General features: G+C 39.7%; 1 protein-coding gene across 4 annotated transcripts in view; it reads right to left on the bottom strand.

Moving 5' to 3' along the window:
• The window catches only part of Sestd1 (SEC14 and spectrin domain containing 1), a 105,705-nt gene that overhangs the window by 45,060 nt on the left and 44,081 nt on the right, over window positions 1–16,564 (bottom strand). For all 4 annotated transcript variants that reach the window (XM_045148544.1, XM_045148543.1, XM_045148542.1 and 1 more), the window contains 2 exons: window positions 10,747–10,837; window positions 7,292–7,405 (listed from right to left, as the gene is read on the bottom strand). In XM_045148544.1, coding sequence (XP_045004479.1) covers window positions 7,292–7,405; window positions 10,747–10,837 — 205 coding nt within the window. The remainder of the gene's footprint in view (window positions 1–7,291; window positions 7,406–10,746; window positions 10,838–16,564) is intronic.

The following is a 16,564-nucleotide window of genomic DNA, read 5'->3' as shown; positions in this document are numbered from 1 at the left end:
CCTTTGGTTACAACAGCACAGACAGCCAATGGCTTTACTGCAATAGACCAAATGATTTCCAAATCGTCCTCAGATAAGACATCATTACTTTACAATTTGGAAAGAAATTGATCTAGAAGCCAATTATTCCAAATTGATGCCTTGTTCCGCCACACATTCACCACTCTTACAGAAGACAGACTAAAGGAATGTACCACCTCAGCTTTATTACCCTAGCCAGTAAACAAAGGTACCCACATGATGATACTTATGCTATTTCTTTTCTTTTGTTGTTTTTCGGGGTAGGCTCTCACTCTGGCTCAGGATGACCTGGAATTCACTATGTAGTCTCAGGGTGGCCTCGAACTCACAGTGATCCTTCTACTTCTGCCTCCTTAGTGCTGGGATTAAAGGTGTGTGCCACCACCACTGGCCTGTGCTGTTTCTTTAAGCAATAAGAGGACCCAATTCTCAAGCATTATCACTGTATTTAACCTGGGTCATTTGTCCTATTTACCTGGCTTACTTAAATGAAAACACCTTTTACTTTCCATTGACACTGGTTAATCTCAACATAAGTATTTCTTTCCTCATTTCTACAACTTTTACTTCTGAAGGAGGGTAAATTTATCGATAGGCCAGTACCATGGTGTGACTACGAAATGTCCCCCAGAGGCTCATGTGTTTGTACACTTGGTCCCCAGCTGGTGGGGCTGTGTGGGGAACCTTAGTTAAGAAGTGGAGTTTTGCTGGAGGAAATGAGTCACTGGGAGTTGGATAATACAATACTGAATATTTTTTCTTGTAATGCTGTTTCTATCTGTGCCTGGATTTCTATAGACTGATTAATAGGTAACAACCTCTGTAACAGAAGAGCTTAATCTATGGATTTTGTTCACAATTGCAAGTAATTTCCGTTTGTCCCAAGGGACAAAAGATAACCTCACTGGTCGTAACTTATGAGCATGTGGATCCACAAAGTCACACTTTTTGTGTCTGTGACATACCCAGGAAAACTACTTAAGGGAGGAAGGATCATAGTTCACGTCTGTGGCTAGCTATTCATGGCTTTGGACCTGAAATAAGGCAGAACATCATGGTGACTAGAGTGTGTGGATGAGAAAGCTCTCCACCTCATAGTGGCCGGAAAGCAAAGAGAGACAGAGAATGCCGATGTTAGCAAGCTCCCTCCTGGTTCCCCTTTACCTCATCCCAGATTCCAGCTTCTTAGGGTGGTGTTAATATTGAGGACAGGTTTCTCATTGTCATACCAGAAGTAAGCTCTGCTAGCATCCTAGGCAGTTTTTAAACAATCAAGTTGACAATAAAAACCACAGATCAAGTTAGTGCTTTATAACTGACAGATAAAATGTCCTCCTTAGGCTCATGTGTCTGAATTGGTCTCTAGCTGGTGGCACAGTGATAGAGAGTTATGACACCTTCAGGAGGTGGGGACTCATTGGAGGAAGCGGGGGTGGGCCTTATGCGCTGGGCTATGTCCTGAGTCAGATTCCAGCCAAAGTCTTCTTTCTGCCTCCTGACCCAGTACGATGTGAGCGAGCACACTTATTCTCCCACAGCCATGGACAGAACCACTCCAGCCATCATGCCTCCCTCCATGCCACCATCTCAAATCTAAGTACGAGTCCTTCCTCCTATAAGTGAAGTTATTTTAACACAGAAGAAGTGAGTTTCCTTATAACGAGACAATTTTACCCACCTATAAAACCAGCAAACTCCTTCAATGCTTTATTAATCATTTCTTTAAAATACTGGTAACATCAATAACCAATAGGTTGAATAATAAATCTGACTAATGGCTATTGTATATGCATATTTGTCATGCCTTTGCATTTGAAAACATTAAAAACATAATGCTGCATCAATTTAGGCATGTGGAAGGAATCTTATTCTGACTTTCATCTAGTCAAGCAATTAAATAATTAATCTTATAATATATAATCTACATGAATAATCAAATATGCTATTAATATTATGCATTATATTAAAAGCAGCTTTAGGGCTGGAGGGATGGCTTAGCAGTTAAGGTGTTTGCCTGCAAAGCCAAAGGACCCAGGTTCGATTCCCCAGGACCCACGTTAGCCAGATATACAAGGGGGGGGGGGTTCATGTGTCTGGAGTTTGTTTGCAGTGGCTGGAGGCCCTGTAGCACCCATTCTTTCTCTCTATATCCCTCCCTCTTTCTCTGTCAAATAAATAGACAAAAATAACAATTAAAAAAAAAGCAGCTATAGTTTTACTAAGTAAATTTAAATTTCATAGCCATTCCCCAAGAACTAACATAGACAAAAGGAACCAGGATAAAACAGTGAAAATACAGATTAATAGAAAGATCACTACCCTCCACAAGTTTTTCAAACTTTTGCCAAGTCCTTTCAAAGGAAATAAAAACCATGGATTTTTAAAAATAGTAAGGTCATACATAAATATTAGTTTTTTCCTTTATTTTATATATGTTAGAAAGGTCAAGACAAGACAAATTAAATGACTAAACCACAATGTTTTGTTAGCTAGCACAGATCACATTTCAAGAAGTCTGAAGAGAAAAAGATATTTGCCATATGGTCTTTAATCAAAGCATTTGTTTTTCTTCGTGTGGAGTCTAGTTTACAGGAAAGACTAACATTGTGTTTTTCCTTTATTTTTATGTCTTCTTCTGTAACTAGAACACTTACTCTTTCTGAGTAAACCATTTCTAAAGAGCTTAACACTGAATTAAACTTTCACCGTGCAGATAGTCAGATTTTTAACTTTCCTTATGCCAAGAATGTGTATGCCAGATCTGATATGAAAATGTGCCTTTGTAGGTTTCTGCAAAGATTCATATATATTCATATGCACACTATTTTGATATGTACAGCTGTTGTAACTGTTTCTTCAAGAATATTTTTAAAACATTTTATTTTTATTTATCTAGTTGATAGAGAAAGAGGCTCATAGAAAAAGAGAATGGGTGCACCAGGGCCTTCAGCTGCTGCAAACAAACATCAGATGCATGTACTACCTTGTGCATCTGGCTTACGAGGGCCCTGGGAAATTGAACTTGGGTCCTTTGGCTTTGCAGGCAAGCACCTTAATTGACAGCTAAGCCATCTCTCTAGTCCAACAATATTTTTTCTCATTAAGGGAAACTGAATTTCTGTAAAGAAACAAAACCAGACTTACATGGAGCCAGTAATGTCCCCAAAAAGGAAGTCTTGTGTCCCACCATTAGACAGAATTCCAAAAAGAAAAGGATTGAATACAGAAATAAGGAAACAATAGTGAACTGTAGTTAACAGTTAACACTTTCGCTATCAGGAGTGTTAATAAAGAAAAGGGGGCTAAGGTTTTCTTGGTGTTTAGTGTCTCAATGTTAGGACAAGATGAATACCAGTTCTAGTTCAATTTTGTCATGCCATTAGACTACAGATGCCAGCCCAGAGCCAGGAAAATCTATCCCAGCAATCAGGTGCAAAGCTGCAGCAGGACTGAAGTTAAAGTAACTATGATGGAGAAATATTAAGGCTAGCAGTATTAATGAATACTCAGTGAATGAGAGGAGGCACAGGAGAAATGAACAGATGAAAGATAACCTAGAAGAAAAAAATACAAGAAGGAAGATGTCTGATGGGCAAGAAATGTGAAATGTATAAGCAAGGGGCAACTAAAATGATCACTAAGTACTTATTTCATTAACATTGTGAAAAGTCTTTGTTACAGATATTTCTATAAGGTAGCACAAATTCATGCATACAAATACTATAGCACTTGTAATAAAATGACACTCTTAAAAGTATGTAAAATATGTATGGAGGTCCAGGCTTAGTTACAACAACTCAAATTATCCAAAATAACTCCAAGGAAAGTAATTTTTAATTAAACAAGAATCTTAGTTGAATTTAATTATATCTCTAAGCTCTAAGTGCTATTTAATGGCTGGTGTTGAACTACTCCTTCAGTGGCACATTAACCAGCACTTGAAATCACTCTCATCTCTTTAGGACATTAGACTTTTAATAAACACTTATTTATTTGGGCAAATAACCCAGCTGAATCTCCTTGGTGCCTAAGAGAAAGCACATAGATAGATACAAGAAGCTTCACTCAACACTTCTATTTTAAAACAACAGTCTATGATCATCAGACCAAAGCAGACATAAATTCTGTCTTATCTTTTATCATATAAGATGCTAAGCATCTCATAACTATTAATTCATAGAGGACAAAGCCCGACGAGGCACAGTGTCTCTGAGCAGATACCTCCGCGGAAGGCGGCTGTGACAGGCACTGATTCTCCTCTACTCTGCGCACAGCTTCGGGTAGCACACCACCAGCCTGTGCGCTGAGCTTTCACAGAATACCACTGCTGGCGCTCCCAGGCCATGAAGGGCCGGGGCTGAAGTTCGCACTCTCCATGGTCCTGACGGAGGCACTTAGGCATCCTGGCTTCAGCGTTTGCTTTCTTCCCTCAGTACACTTTGTCTCTCTTCTTTGGAAGGAGTTACTGCTTAGCCATCAGGAAAACAGTCTTCCTAGGGTGTAATCCAGTAGCGGGAGCCATGTTCCTTTACATGTCTGGCACAAACTCTTCCACTAAGTCCACAGAAGAATCAAATCTTCCAGTGACAAAGTTACAAGATAAAATGGAGAAAGCCAGAAACAGCAGCACTCCAACCAAGTAACTTGAAAATGTGAAGGCACTGGTACACCAGCACCAACACCAAAAAGTCCACCAATGTCCAGAGCCAGCTCAGGCCCTGGCTAGTCTAACAATGCCACACGTGCCCTGCATTTCTAACACTGCAAAAGACAAGATAGGCTGACATGAAGACACAGACATTGTTTACCTCACGCTTTAACAAGACACCCAACATTCAACGTCAAATATTAAGGCATACAAAAGAAGTCAACAAGAAAATATGTCGCTGCCAAGACTTAAAGAAAATAGTATGACCAGAGTAAAATAGATCCAGCCACGGACCTATCAGGTAGAGAGCTTAAGTTACCTGTACAGAGACTGTGAGGTAAGAGGGAAGAATAGGACTGCAGCAGCAGAAACGTAACTGGAGTCATTATTTGGTATCTTTGGGGGATTTGTTTCTGGACACCCTTGCAAATACTAAAACCCATAGATACTCTAGTTCGTTATATGACATTACAATTGACATTTAACTTACATGACCTTCCTGTATACAGTGTCATCTCTAGACTATTTATAATACCTAATAAAATGTAAATACTATATGCATAGTTGCCTGACTACATTCTTTAAAGAAATATGATATAAAGTCTTAGTGGTTAAGCGCCTGCCTGTGAAGCCTAAGAACCCTGGTTCAAGCCTCGACTCCCCAGGACCCACAATAGCCAGATGCACAAGGTGGCGCACATATCTGGAGTTTGTTTACAGTGGCTGGAGGCCCTGGTGTGCCCATTCTCTCTCTCTCTCTCTCTCTCTCTCTCTGCCTCTTTCTCTCTCTCTGTCACTCTCAAATAAATAAAAATAAACAAAAAAAATTAAAAAATAATGTCTATGCTTAGTGCAGATATGACATTCTTTCAAACATTCTCAATCCATGCTTGGTTTCAATCCACAAATGTGAATTTTGAAACTGAGGCTGACTATATAAGAATCAAACAGAGAAGGAACAAACCAAAAGCATGGTAATAGATGAAGAAACTTTGGTTGGTCCTCATCAACAAAGTGAGTACAACAATTAAACAGTGAACTTGAGAACATTGAAACTGAAAACACTCGAAACTATGGGTATAGAGATGGCTTGGTGCATACAAATACTTATCACATAAGCATTGGGCCTAAATTCAATCTCCAGTAGCCACATAAGAAACCGGGTCTGGATGTGCATGTCTGTAACGCCAACACTGAGTGGTGGTAGAGACAGGAGGATCACTGGGGGTTGCTAGTCAGCCAACCTAACTGAAAAAGAACACATGCTCTAGTTGTACTGAGATATCTGTCTCAGGAAAATAAGATGGACAAACAGTAGAAGACACTTGATACCCTCCTCTGGCCTCCATGTAGTACACACAGGGTGTATGTGTGCAAATGAAATTCAGTTATGAAGCACTTTCCCAGAATGTGCAAGGCCATGGACTTACTCCTCAGTGCTGCAGAAAGAGGGGAGGAAAGGAAGGGGGGAGGAAAAGAGGGATGGATTGAGGGAGAAAGAGAGAAAGAACAAAGAAGAATGGGAAATAAGAATAAAAAGAATAGGAAGATAAAAGAAAAACATCTATAAAAATGAAGCAAAACCAACCTATTATAGTGATCAAATTATAAAAGATCTAACATAAATATACATAGTTAGGATTCCAGAAGTATGAAAAGAACAGGTAGTATAGAAAACTTTGCAAATGAAAATGTAATAGAATTTTCTAGAATTAAAGGTAGGCATTCATCAAACCAGAGATACAAGCATAAAGAACATTAAACAGAATAGATAGCAAATAAAACACATCTAGACACCACAAAATAAAACTCAAAAAAACAAAATCCAAATGAAATCTTAAAAGTAGTAAAAAAAAAAAAAAAGATAAAAGATATTAATAATAAAAATATATTTCCTATAAGCAGACCATTAAAAGATAAACCTGGCATATCTTAGAAAAGACTCTAACTTCAGTTCTAATATCTAGGATTTCCTACTTCCTCTTAGTAATGAAATCCATTTTACTTTATTATTTTTGATGTGTATGTATGTGTGTGTGTGTGCATGTTCATACAGAATGAATACATGTGTACATGTGTGTGCCTGTCTGTGATGACCAGAGGACAACCTTCATTGTCATTCTCCAGGTACCACACACCTTGTTGTGAGACAGGGTCTCACACTGTCCTGGAACCCATCATGTAGGCTAGACTAACTGGCCAGTGGGCCTCAAGGATCTACTTGTCTATGGCTCCCCAGTGCTGGAATTACAAGTGCATGCCACCACACCTGACTTTTTTTATTTGTGACCTGGGGATCAAACTCAAGTCTTCATGCTTGTAAGAAAATACTTTACCAACTAAGCTATAACCCCAATCACCAATAAAAGTTATTAAATAAAAGGTTCTATTTATTAAAAGGATTTAATGAAGAGAAATACAAATGAAAGTAACATTTTTATAGTCTGTGACAAAGGTATAACTAACTCATTCAACAAGTGTCTGAAAGCTAAAGATACACTAATTGTGGCATTCCTTAGGCATGAATCAAGCAGTCCTTAGTAAACAACCTGAAGAAACACAATGGAATCATACAAAAATACAAAAGTCCAACACTTCTGTTTTTTAATCAATTATATTTACCTCAAAGCCAAGTCTATCTTTTTCTTTCCAAAAACAGAAATGTGTTACTTTCTTATCCCAGAATTCATCTGGCTTCACCACACATACAAGGGATACCTCAGCTGGAACAACGTTCTGTAAAATACAGAAAACCAAATTACTATGAAAAGTGAATAATTTAATAAATGACCAAATTACTATATACTCATGATTATACTAGGAGACTTGGGAAAGAATAAAAATGAAAAAGAAGAAGAAATTCTCCAAACTTCAAAACATAAATGGCAATAAAGATAGAAAAGCTCTTCACACAAGTTTTCAAGCAATGTGAGTCTTTTTTTGTTTGTTTTAATCTCTCCATTGGAAGAATGTTTTGATTAACTGTAAGATTCAACTGTTAGCTGAGAAATTATTAAAATTGTTTTTTTCTATAATATGAAAAAATAACAGTCATTTTTGAAGAATTTCTTCCCATACAAAATCCATTTTTTTTTTTTTTTTTACCAAGTAAGCTTATCAGTCACTATGCAAAAAGGTCAGGATTCTGCATGACTAATTTGAGGAGAACATAGAGCTCATTTTTAACATAATACAATTTCAGACTTATTAAATTTAGGTGTATTACTTAAAAACACAAGTGACATTTATTTACTTAGTAAGTATTTTATATCTAATTTTAAAATACATTTCCAATTTAACCACTGCTACCATTAATCTTGCCAACACACCCAATAGCCAGCTTCCTGCAACATTCACACACACATACACACACAGAAGAAAAACCTCATTGCTTAACATTCTTTCAGGTTTACAATGAAACTTAATCCTATTACCAAGCCTTTGGTGAGCTCAGCTGCTGACCTCAAGGCCTTGCCTTATACCTTGCCTTATACCTCTTCTGGTTAGCCACTCCTCTGCCATCATGTGGACCTCCCTGCTCCTAGAATGTAAGTCTATTCTCACCTTAGAACTCTGCCCCTGCCATTTCCTCTCTACAGAATGGACTTCACCTTGTACTAAGTGCCCCTTCCATTCATTTGAGTCTACTCAGAGAGGCCTCCCCTCACATCCTATTGAAGTGGCATCCACAGGAGAAAAAGAGCAGGAGAGCCATTTGTTGTACGCAATCAGCCAGGAACCAAAGCCCAGAGAGCACATGGATGTCACCTTGCTTGCCCTGGTAGGACTAGTACCTTCACCTGATCCAGCCTCATCCAAGATGGTTGCCGTCTTCTTCATCAAGAGCTCCCTGCTTCTTCCTCAGCTTAGCATGCCTGTGGGCTAGTCCTTCCTGAGTCCAACCGATCAGGCCTCTCCCTCACATGCCTGAGTCTTATGATGAGGCTCATCCTAATTGGATGCCTGACCCATGTCAATGAGCCTAACCATGTGTGTAAACTCTTCTGGGTCCTCCTCATTCTCCTGGTTCCTGACTCTCCTGGTCCTTGCTTTGGTAAACTCTCCCCCTCCCCAGCCTGGAAAGGAAGGCAGAGGATTTCTTTTTGTCTGGGCATCCTCCTGTTTGCTTTCTGCATGTGTGATCTCTCTTTAAGCTCTGAGCCCTTACTATCTCTTATTCTTTTCTGACCTCCTACGTGAGGAGGATCTTTTGACTTGGGCTCTCATGCTTTGCCGTGTGTGTGTGTGTGTGTATGTGTGTGTGTATGCATGCTCCTGGTTTGTGTGTACATGAGTGCATGTGCATGTGTGTGTCCCTATGTGAGGGAGACGTTCTCCATTTCCCCTCCTCAGCCTGGCTGGGAAATAACTATGGGACTTCTGAAAATGTTAACTATGAGGAAGTCTGAAAGCTGTGGAAACACCTATCAGAAAGTAAATTGCAGGAGGGGGTTAAATCCACTGATTGCTCTTCAGAAATGCTATTGCTCAAAGTCAAGTTCAAACAGTCCCAAAGAGCTCGCCTGTGACTGCAGTGACAGGATGTGAGGAGAACACAAGACCATAATTAATGGACTTCTCCCCTAGGAGAAACTTAGCAACTTTTTCAGAGAAAGATTTGAAACACCAGAGTTTTTTCCAACATATCTGACAGAAAAAGTCATTATGGTCCCTAGTCTGTGCTCCCTTAAATATTGCTCCTGCACAGGTAACCCCAGCCAGATCCTATAGATCTAAGGTCAGACCCTACAAAGTGTAGCAAAGGGCAGGTAAGTTGGCCTCTTCAGATCTCTGCTGGGCCAGTAGAAAACCCCAAGGCTCAGCACTTAAGTCTATGCAAACCTCCAACTGTGTGAGGCTAAAATTAATATCTTATACAGCCAGCTGAGCACAGGCCCTCAGCCACACTAAGCACTGGAATGAAAACCAGAACCATCCCTTTGCTCCCACTCTATCATCCTGAATGCATGATTAAAAAAGCATTCAGAATCAAGCTCTTTAGGTATCACTTAAAATTTTCAATTATTTTTCTTTCCACAGAACCCTAAAGGAATGGCCAATTACTTTCTCAAATCCATTAATGTTCCTTTTGGTATCACTGATATTCACTGATCTGGATGGTCCCTCTCCCTGTTACTGCCAAATTCTGTTTTCCCCCAGCTGCTATCATATGGGCAGCCTTCACTGGATTTGTTTCGTTGTGAGCCATCACTAAGACCCAGCTTCACCAGGGATGGCTTTCCTTTCTTCTCTTCCATGTAAGGTAGGTAACTTTCATAGTTCAAGTTTGGCCTTCTCTAGAAACCTTGCTATGAAAAGGCAGGCTAAGAGCAGTCCACTTCCTCTCAATGACTCAAATGTTCCATTTTTCCACTTAATACCTTCAAATACTACCTTCAAAACTTTTATACTAGATCAACAAACATTTACTGTGTAGCTACGGCACACCAGAGATCACTGACACATTCTGTGAGAAAATGTAACACACAAGACGAGGGTCAGCTCTCAAGGACACATACAGTTGCTTATTAAGTGTTTATCAAATGATAATGTGTGAGTTGCTAAAGTCCCATGGACACAGCTATTAAATTGCTTCTGTGCTTAAATAAGTAGCATGACTATGATGAATCCTGATGTTTTTGATAGAAAGAAGCCGCTAGCATGGAACGAGATTCCAGGCTCACCTGCAAAGCTTTTCCAGACTAGACCAACCCAGTCCTTCCTCCTAAATATCCAAGAGAACAGGGCCCAGGGGAGCATGACCCAGAGAACAGTGCCCAGGTAAGCCTGGCAGTGTCTTCCTTCACACTTTCACAATAATGCACTTCCTGCTCAAATTACTTAACAGGACAGATTATTTTCAACCTTTACAAGCCTGTACACTGTGGTTGAGATTACTACATAACTTCAAATATATAAAATTGAGTTTAAATAGTCTAATAGTGTATGTGCATTTATAAAACTTAGTCAATGATGAGAACCTTGGGTGTGGTCAGTATATAAAATGCTCTTGCCATTTATATCATCATCTCTTGCTGTAAAATAAAGAACCTTTCCTGATAAATTAAAACACTTACCTGTAGCATTAAGACTACTGTTTTCACTACATTCCACTGTGATTTTCTGCCATCCACAATCACAGTAAATCCTCTAGCCTTACACTTGTCACTGAAACAAAACAAAATAACAATGTATTAAAACAAGCTCCAAATTTTATCCTGAGAACCCCATATAAAGGAAGTAAAATGTGGGGACTGAGGAGATGGATCAGTGGTAGAGCACTTGCTGTGCAATTCTGAGCATCTGAGCTTGGAATTCCAGACCCTATGCAAAAGTCAGAAGCTTTGGTGAGCTTTTATAATAGCAACACCTGGTGTGAGAAAGGGGGTGGAGGAGGAGAATTTCCAGGAAACCCATCCACAAGCTAGCCTGGCCAACATAACAGTAACTACTAAGAGACCCTGCCTCAAAGAGGTGAAAGGCAAGGACCCACCCTGGAAAGCTGTCCTCTGAGCCCCTCTTCCTGCCCCCCCCCACACACACACAGAGTGAGGGAAGAGAGAAAATATTTGAGACAAGGAAAAAAGCTTTAATGAGATACAGAATAGAATTGATCTCACTTGGTTTGGCCTATTTTATCACCCAATGAAACTTTTTAGAGTATTTGTATTCTACCTTATTTTTCTCATTTCAGGGAATGTTAATTCACAAGCTAATTTGGGAAATAATCACTCTAAAAGCACATGAAGCTAATGTCATAAAGGATAAGGAGGAGGGCTACAAAACACTTTTCCAGATACAATGCAGCCAGTACACTCATGAATTCACCCAGCTGTGGTTTCCTGCATGAGAATGAGTCTGTCAATACTTCATCCATTACATGAGATCCCAGACCTTCCAGAATTGCTAATGGCAGGTAATGGTTTCTGGGAGAGGTGCATCAAGGGTATGGCCACTAGCAAGCTGCCCATTCCACAATAAATAACCTTCCATCCACAATCATAAGGAAACCCTGATTTAACTCAATGGATTAAAAAGGCATGAAAGTAAGAGGGGAATTAGTGGGAAAGAAGGGTGTTCATGGGAGGGGAAACAGGAGATAAAGGGTAATATGGGGAGAATAAGATCAAAATATATAATGTTCACATGTGAAAATGTCAAAAATGCAAAAAAGTAAATAAAAATTTCAAAAAAAAGTGATGAAATCAAAGTACCATTCAAGCAGGATTAATGGTTTCTCAATGTCCCCATCTGCAAAATGAGAACAAAGTAAACCAGGTAACTAATGATTATAGCATGTATTAAGTACTTGTTTCTCCTTCCTGCTGAAATATTAGATTTGTGAAAGGATAATTTAAAACAGGTTAAAAAACCAAAATATTATTAATAATTATTGGCTTCTTGATACATTCTGGAGGAAACTTAATATGTCACAGTTCTTGTTTTAGAAAAAAAGTTTTAACATACCATATCTAACCATCCTTGTTCTCACTTTCTTACTCTTGGTCATTAAATATTACCTTCAGTGTTGCAAAATGTGATACTACTGTATTATATATAATTATTCAAATAGTTACTAAATACAACAAGGTCTATTGGAAAGTTCTACCTTAAAGAGAAAAACTACATAGCTGTACTTACGATAATGATTATTTTACTTAGCAACTTGATTCAAGGACATTGGTGCCTTCCCTTCACACCGTGTAAAGAACTGCAGCCTTGCTTAGCAGAGCAAAGAATTGGTAGTGAAGACTGCCCATTCCACAGGCATTCAAACTGTACATACTATAGCAGATATAAACAGAAGACTTTTTCCTGAGATTTACATTCAATAATCTGGAGATTTTTACCAGTTATTCCCTGGTTCTTGGCAAACTAACTCATGCCCAGTTATACTGAGAAATAGTAAGATCACAAGAATGAGGACTACAGAGCTAAAATGTTAGAGAGAAACAGGCTCCTTCATAGGTGGAGACAGAAACTGAGCTTCTAAGTGAAGAGACCTGCATTTATGACGTTGGATAAACTGAGGCATATGGCCACACAGAAACTTGCATGCAATTACCCATAGTAGTATAGATTAGTACAATAAAAATAAAAAAGTAGAGAGCTAATGTCCATCAACTAGTGAACAAAATAAACACTTTATTACTCAACTATAAGGAAGAATAAAGTAGTTGATAGGTGCTACACTATAGATGAACCTCTGCTAAGAAGCCAGATTTAAAGGGTCATATATTGTATGACACTTGTATGCAATGCCCAGAGGAGGCAGGTGGTGAGAGAAAATCAGGGAGTGATTGCTAATGTGGGTAGGGATTCTCGTGGGAGAATGAGAATTATTTGGACTTAGTGTTATGATGACAGTACTATGAATGGACTGAAAACCACTGGGTTATATACTTGTATGACTTTATGAAAAGTGAATAAAATCTTAAAACATGTTTAAGCATTCAATATTTGGATCTGCATTACAAAGTAAAGGATACACTAAATGTTTAGGGGGGGTTGTGAGGACAACCTTTGGGTCCCATCAGCATAAAAATGCTTGTGGAGGGCAGCTAACAAGATACCTCATGCTAACTGTGGGGACAGGTAAGGAGGCAACTCCTGGGAGTTCCCAACAAGTCATCTAGGAGGGCCACCGTGCCTAGGAGGGGAGATAAACCTCAGGACGGCCACCCAAGGCAGGGGAGCTGGCTGTGGCTGGAAAGTGGACTCCAGAGAAGGGCAACAGCCCAAGGACTCGCCCAACATGCAGGAAGTGGAGCCAAGACATTAGCTGTCCAGGGAGAGCCTGCCACCCCAAGGTGTTTGCCATTCCCACAGTCCAAGACTTTCTCCATTTTGTTTCATACTGTGATGCATATCTGCACCCCGAGCTGAAGAAAGCAATGCAGCTTGCAAACACCATCTGCAGCAATCCTAAAGGAACAAGGTACTGAATTTATCTTTCAGAGTATTGAAAATATACCTTCTACCATAATTTCCTTATATTTTTACCAAGATAAAGAATGAAAATACATACAATCCGAAGATACTACACTTCAAAACCAATATACCAAGAAGTATTTCAATTTGTCATAGAGTAGGTTACCCTACCACTAACATATTTAGAAGTATATTTTTAGAACAGTAAAGGGGGAAAAAAGTCTGAGACTTGCCTGCCTTAGAGCCTTCCAAGAAAAACAGGGCTCGGTTAAACTAGCTCTATAAATGAACTGAGGCTTTAAACCCTGTCACTTCTGACCTAGACTGGGCCTGGTGAGGGACTTCCTGGGCTGAGGATCCTGCTGCCTGTCACTAGCTTCTTTATTATAAACTAAGGGCCCTCTCCACCTGAGTGCTGCTAGTACACACAGGCAATACTTTCCCTATACTTTTCTTATAATGCCTTGTTTATAGTTCATCTTCATCAGATACCATGCTTCCAGAAAGCAAGAATCTTATATCCTACTCATATCTAGTGCTTTTAAATGAGAGGGTCTTCTAAAATGTGAGATGAGGGACTGGAGAAATAGTTCAGAATGTGCCATACAAACATAAGGACCTGAGTTTGATCCTTGGTACATGTGATTGCTGGGCATGATGGCATATATAATCCCAGCTTTGGGGAGGCTCCTAGAGCTTGCTAGCCAACCGGTATAACTTAACTGGTGAGCTCCAGGCCGGTGAGAGCCTGTCTTGAAGTGGACGGTGTTTCTGATGATGACATTAACACTGTCCTCTGGTCTCCAGACACAGATGCACACCTGCTCATGCACACCTATGCACACTTATGCCCCCACACATGAACACACATACAAACACACACAAAGTGAAACAAAAAACAGTGAGGTGACATGAATTATCACACCAGAATCAGAAGACAAGGGCTTTCTTTTCTACTTAGAGAGGAAACCCTCACCATGACCCACATGGTCCTCAACTGTCCCAGCTTCCCTGTGACCATCCTCCCAGCACGGCCCCTCCATCTGCTCCAGCCATATTTACCTGGCTGCTCAAACACTAAGCCTGTCCTGCCTCAGGGCTAGGACTTTGCACTTAGAAATGTTCTTTTATCCAGTATCTTAGGGCTTGTCTCTCATTTAATCATCACCATCACACTCCCTTCCCACTCTGACTCCCCTGACTCTTCATGCTTCATTTTCGTAAGCCTGGAAGTCCTGACATACTGAGGACAAGAGCCTAGGCCTTGCTAAGAAGATGGAAAGGTGAGGCTAAGAGGCTGTGAATTAGTGTCAATTTTGTATTCACAGATGCTATCTTATTTAAACATCAACCTATGAAATCTGAAGAAAAGAATTAAATAATATATATAATATTTAGGAGTTATTATGGAGCACTTCACTATATTCTGAGAGACAGAGGGGAGTGGGGGAGAGAGAGGGAGAGAGAACAAGTGAAGGCTATTTTGCATCGCATCTTACTTCCTGCTTGTTCCCGCCAAAGTGAACACAAGCTGGGAGGCATGAGTGAACCTGCTGGTCCCTCCCTCTTCCTCAGCTCCCATGCCTCTTGCAGGGTGAGCATCCCACTGGGCTGAGCATGACTTTGTACACATTTCTCATACCTGCTTAGTTGCAGGCTGATTGTATCTTCTGAAACTCAGCCTCAATGATACATTGCACTGTGAAGAAAACAATCTAGCATGTTCATGGAGGGTAGCGCATAGATCTCTAATCCTTTTCCTTTTTTGAGGGGTGAGGATTTTTGAGATAGGGTCTTTCTAGCCCAGGCTGACCTAGAATTCACTATGTAGTCTTGGGGAGGTCTCTAATTCACAGTGATCCTCTTACCTCTGCCTCCCAAGTGCAGAGATTAAAGGTGTGCGCCGCAACAGCCGGCTCACACCATTTTTCTAAAAGTAATTGTGATAAGGGTGCTTTACATTTCATCTGAACCTCAAGCTAGACTTCGCCCTGGTGTATTAATTTGAAGTTTAAAAACAAACACTTCTCAGATTGGTGTTTTGGACAGTAACCTCTAGTGACGGACTCTGCCGTGACTACAGTTGCCCAATCCTCAACACGTCATCCTAGACTGAGTTTCCATTCCCTCAACTCTGAAGTACGAGGTCAGTTCTGAGAGCCTCCCCTGCCTGAAACATGTAACCTGCCAGGAATCCTTCGATGAGCACTTTGTTCATGATTCATTTAATTTCATAATTAGTTGTGAGTCTGGCTAGTCTCACCTAAAAGAAGTTACTTATTATTTAATGATGAGTAATGCACATTAACAATCAGCAATTCAGATTAGCAAAGTCATTCAATATTAATATATTGGTATGTGGGGTCTGGCTATTTTCTTCCAAAAGTGACAAACATTGAAAAGTTTTACTTTAAGACTTCTCTTTCCCCAATACTGAAAAAGCAAGCAGCAATAAAGTCATTAAAGTATATATCAATAGTGGAAGCACTGGGACTAAAATCAGTTTGCTCAAATATAATTTAGCTCTATAAACTGCAAAGGGATTTAAAATGAAATGCAAATGCAGGGCAAGGGAAAGGGATTATACACTCTGACTAAAATATTTTACATTTACCATGTAGGGCTTAAGAGCATTACACAAGACACCAGTTCCTATTTTACCTCTACGTTTTATACCTGCACACCTGCCCTAGCTTGCCTTCATTCTATGCTTTGGTCCAGTGTTTTGCAAATCTGGGTTTATGCTTGAAATGTAAGAGAAGTTCAAATAAATAAAGAAAAATTAAAATTAAATTAATTTTCTAAAATCCACTAGGCAAGGCCTCCCTATAACTGAATATCTGGAGGGGCAATATCAAGCATTAGGATTTTGAAAAACAAATTCCAAATGAGTCTAAAATGCAGTTAAACTCCAGCCACACAAACATCAATTACAAGGAGAAAATGGGTAAGTTTTAAGTGTGG

This window comes from Jaculus jaculus, chromosome 4, assembly GCF_020740685.1.
Source record: "Jaculus jaculus isolate mJacJac1 chromosome 4, mJacJac1.mat.Y.cur, whole genome shotgun sequence".
Classification (NCBI taxonomy): domain Eukaryota; kingdom Metazoa; phylum Chordata; class Mammalia; order Rodentia; family Dipodidae; genus Jaculus; species Jaculus jaculus.
Note: the sequence above shows the minus strand (reverse complement) of the source record. Positions and strands in the feature narration are given on the sequence as shown.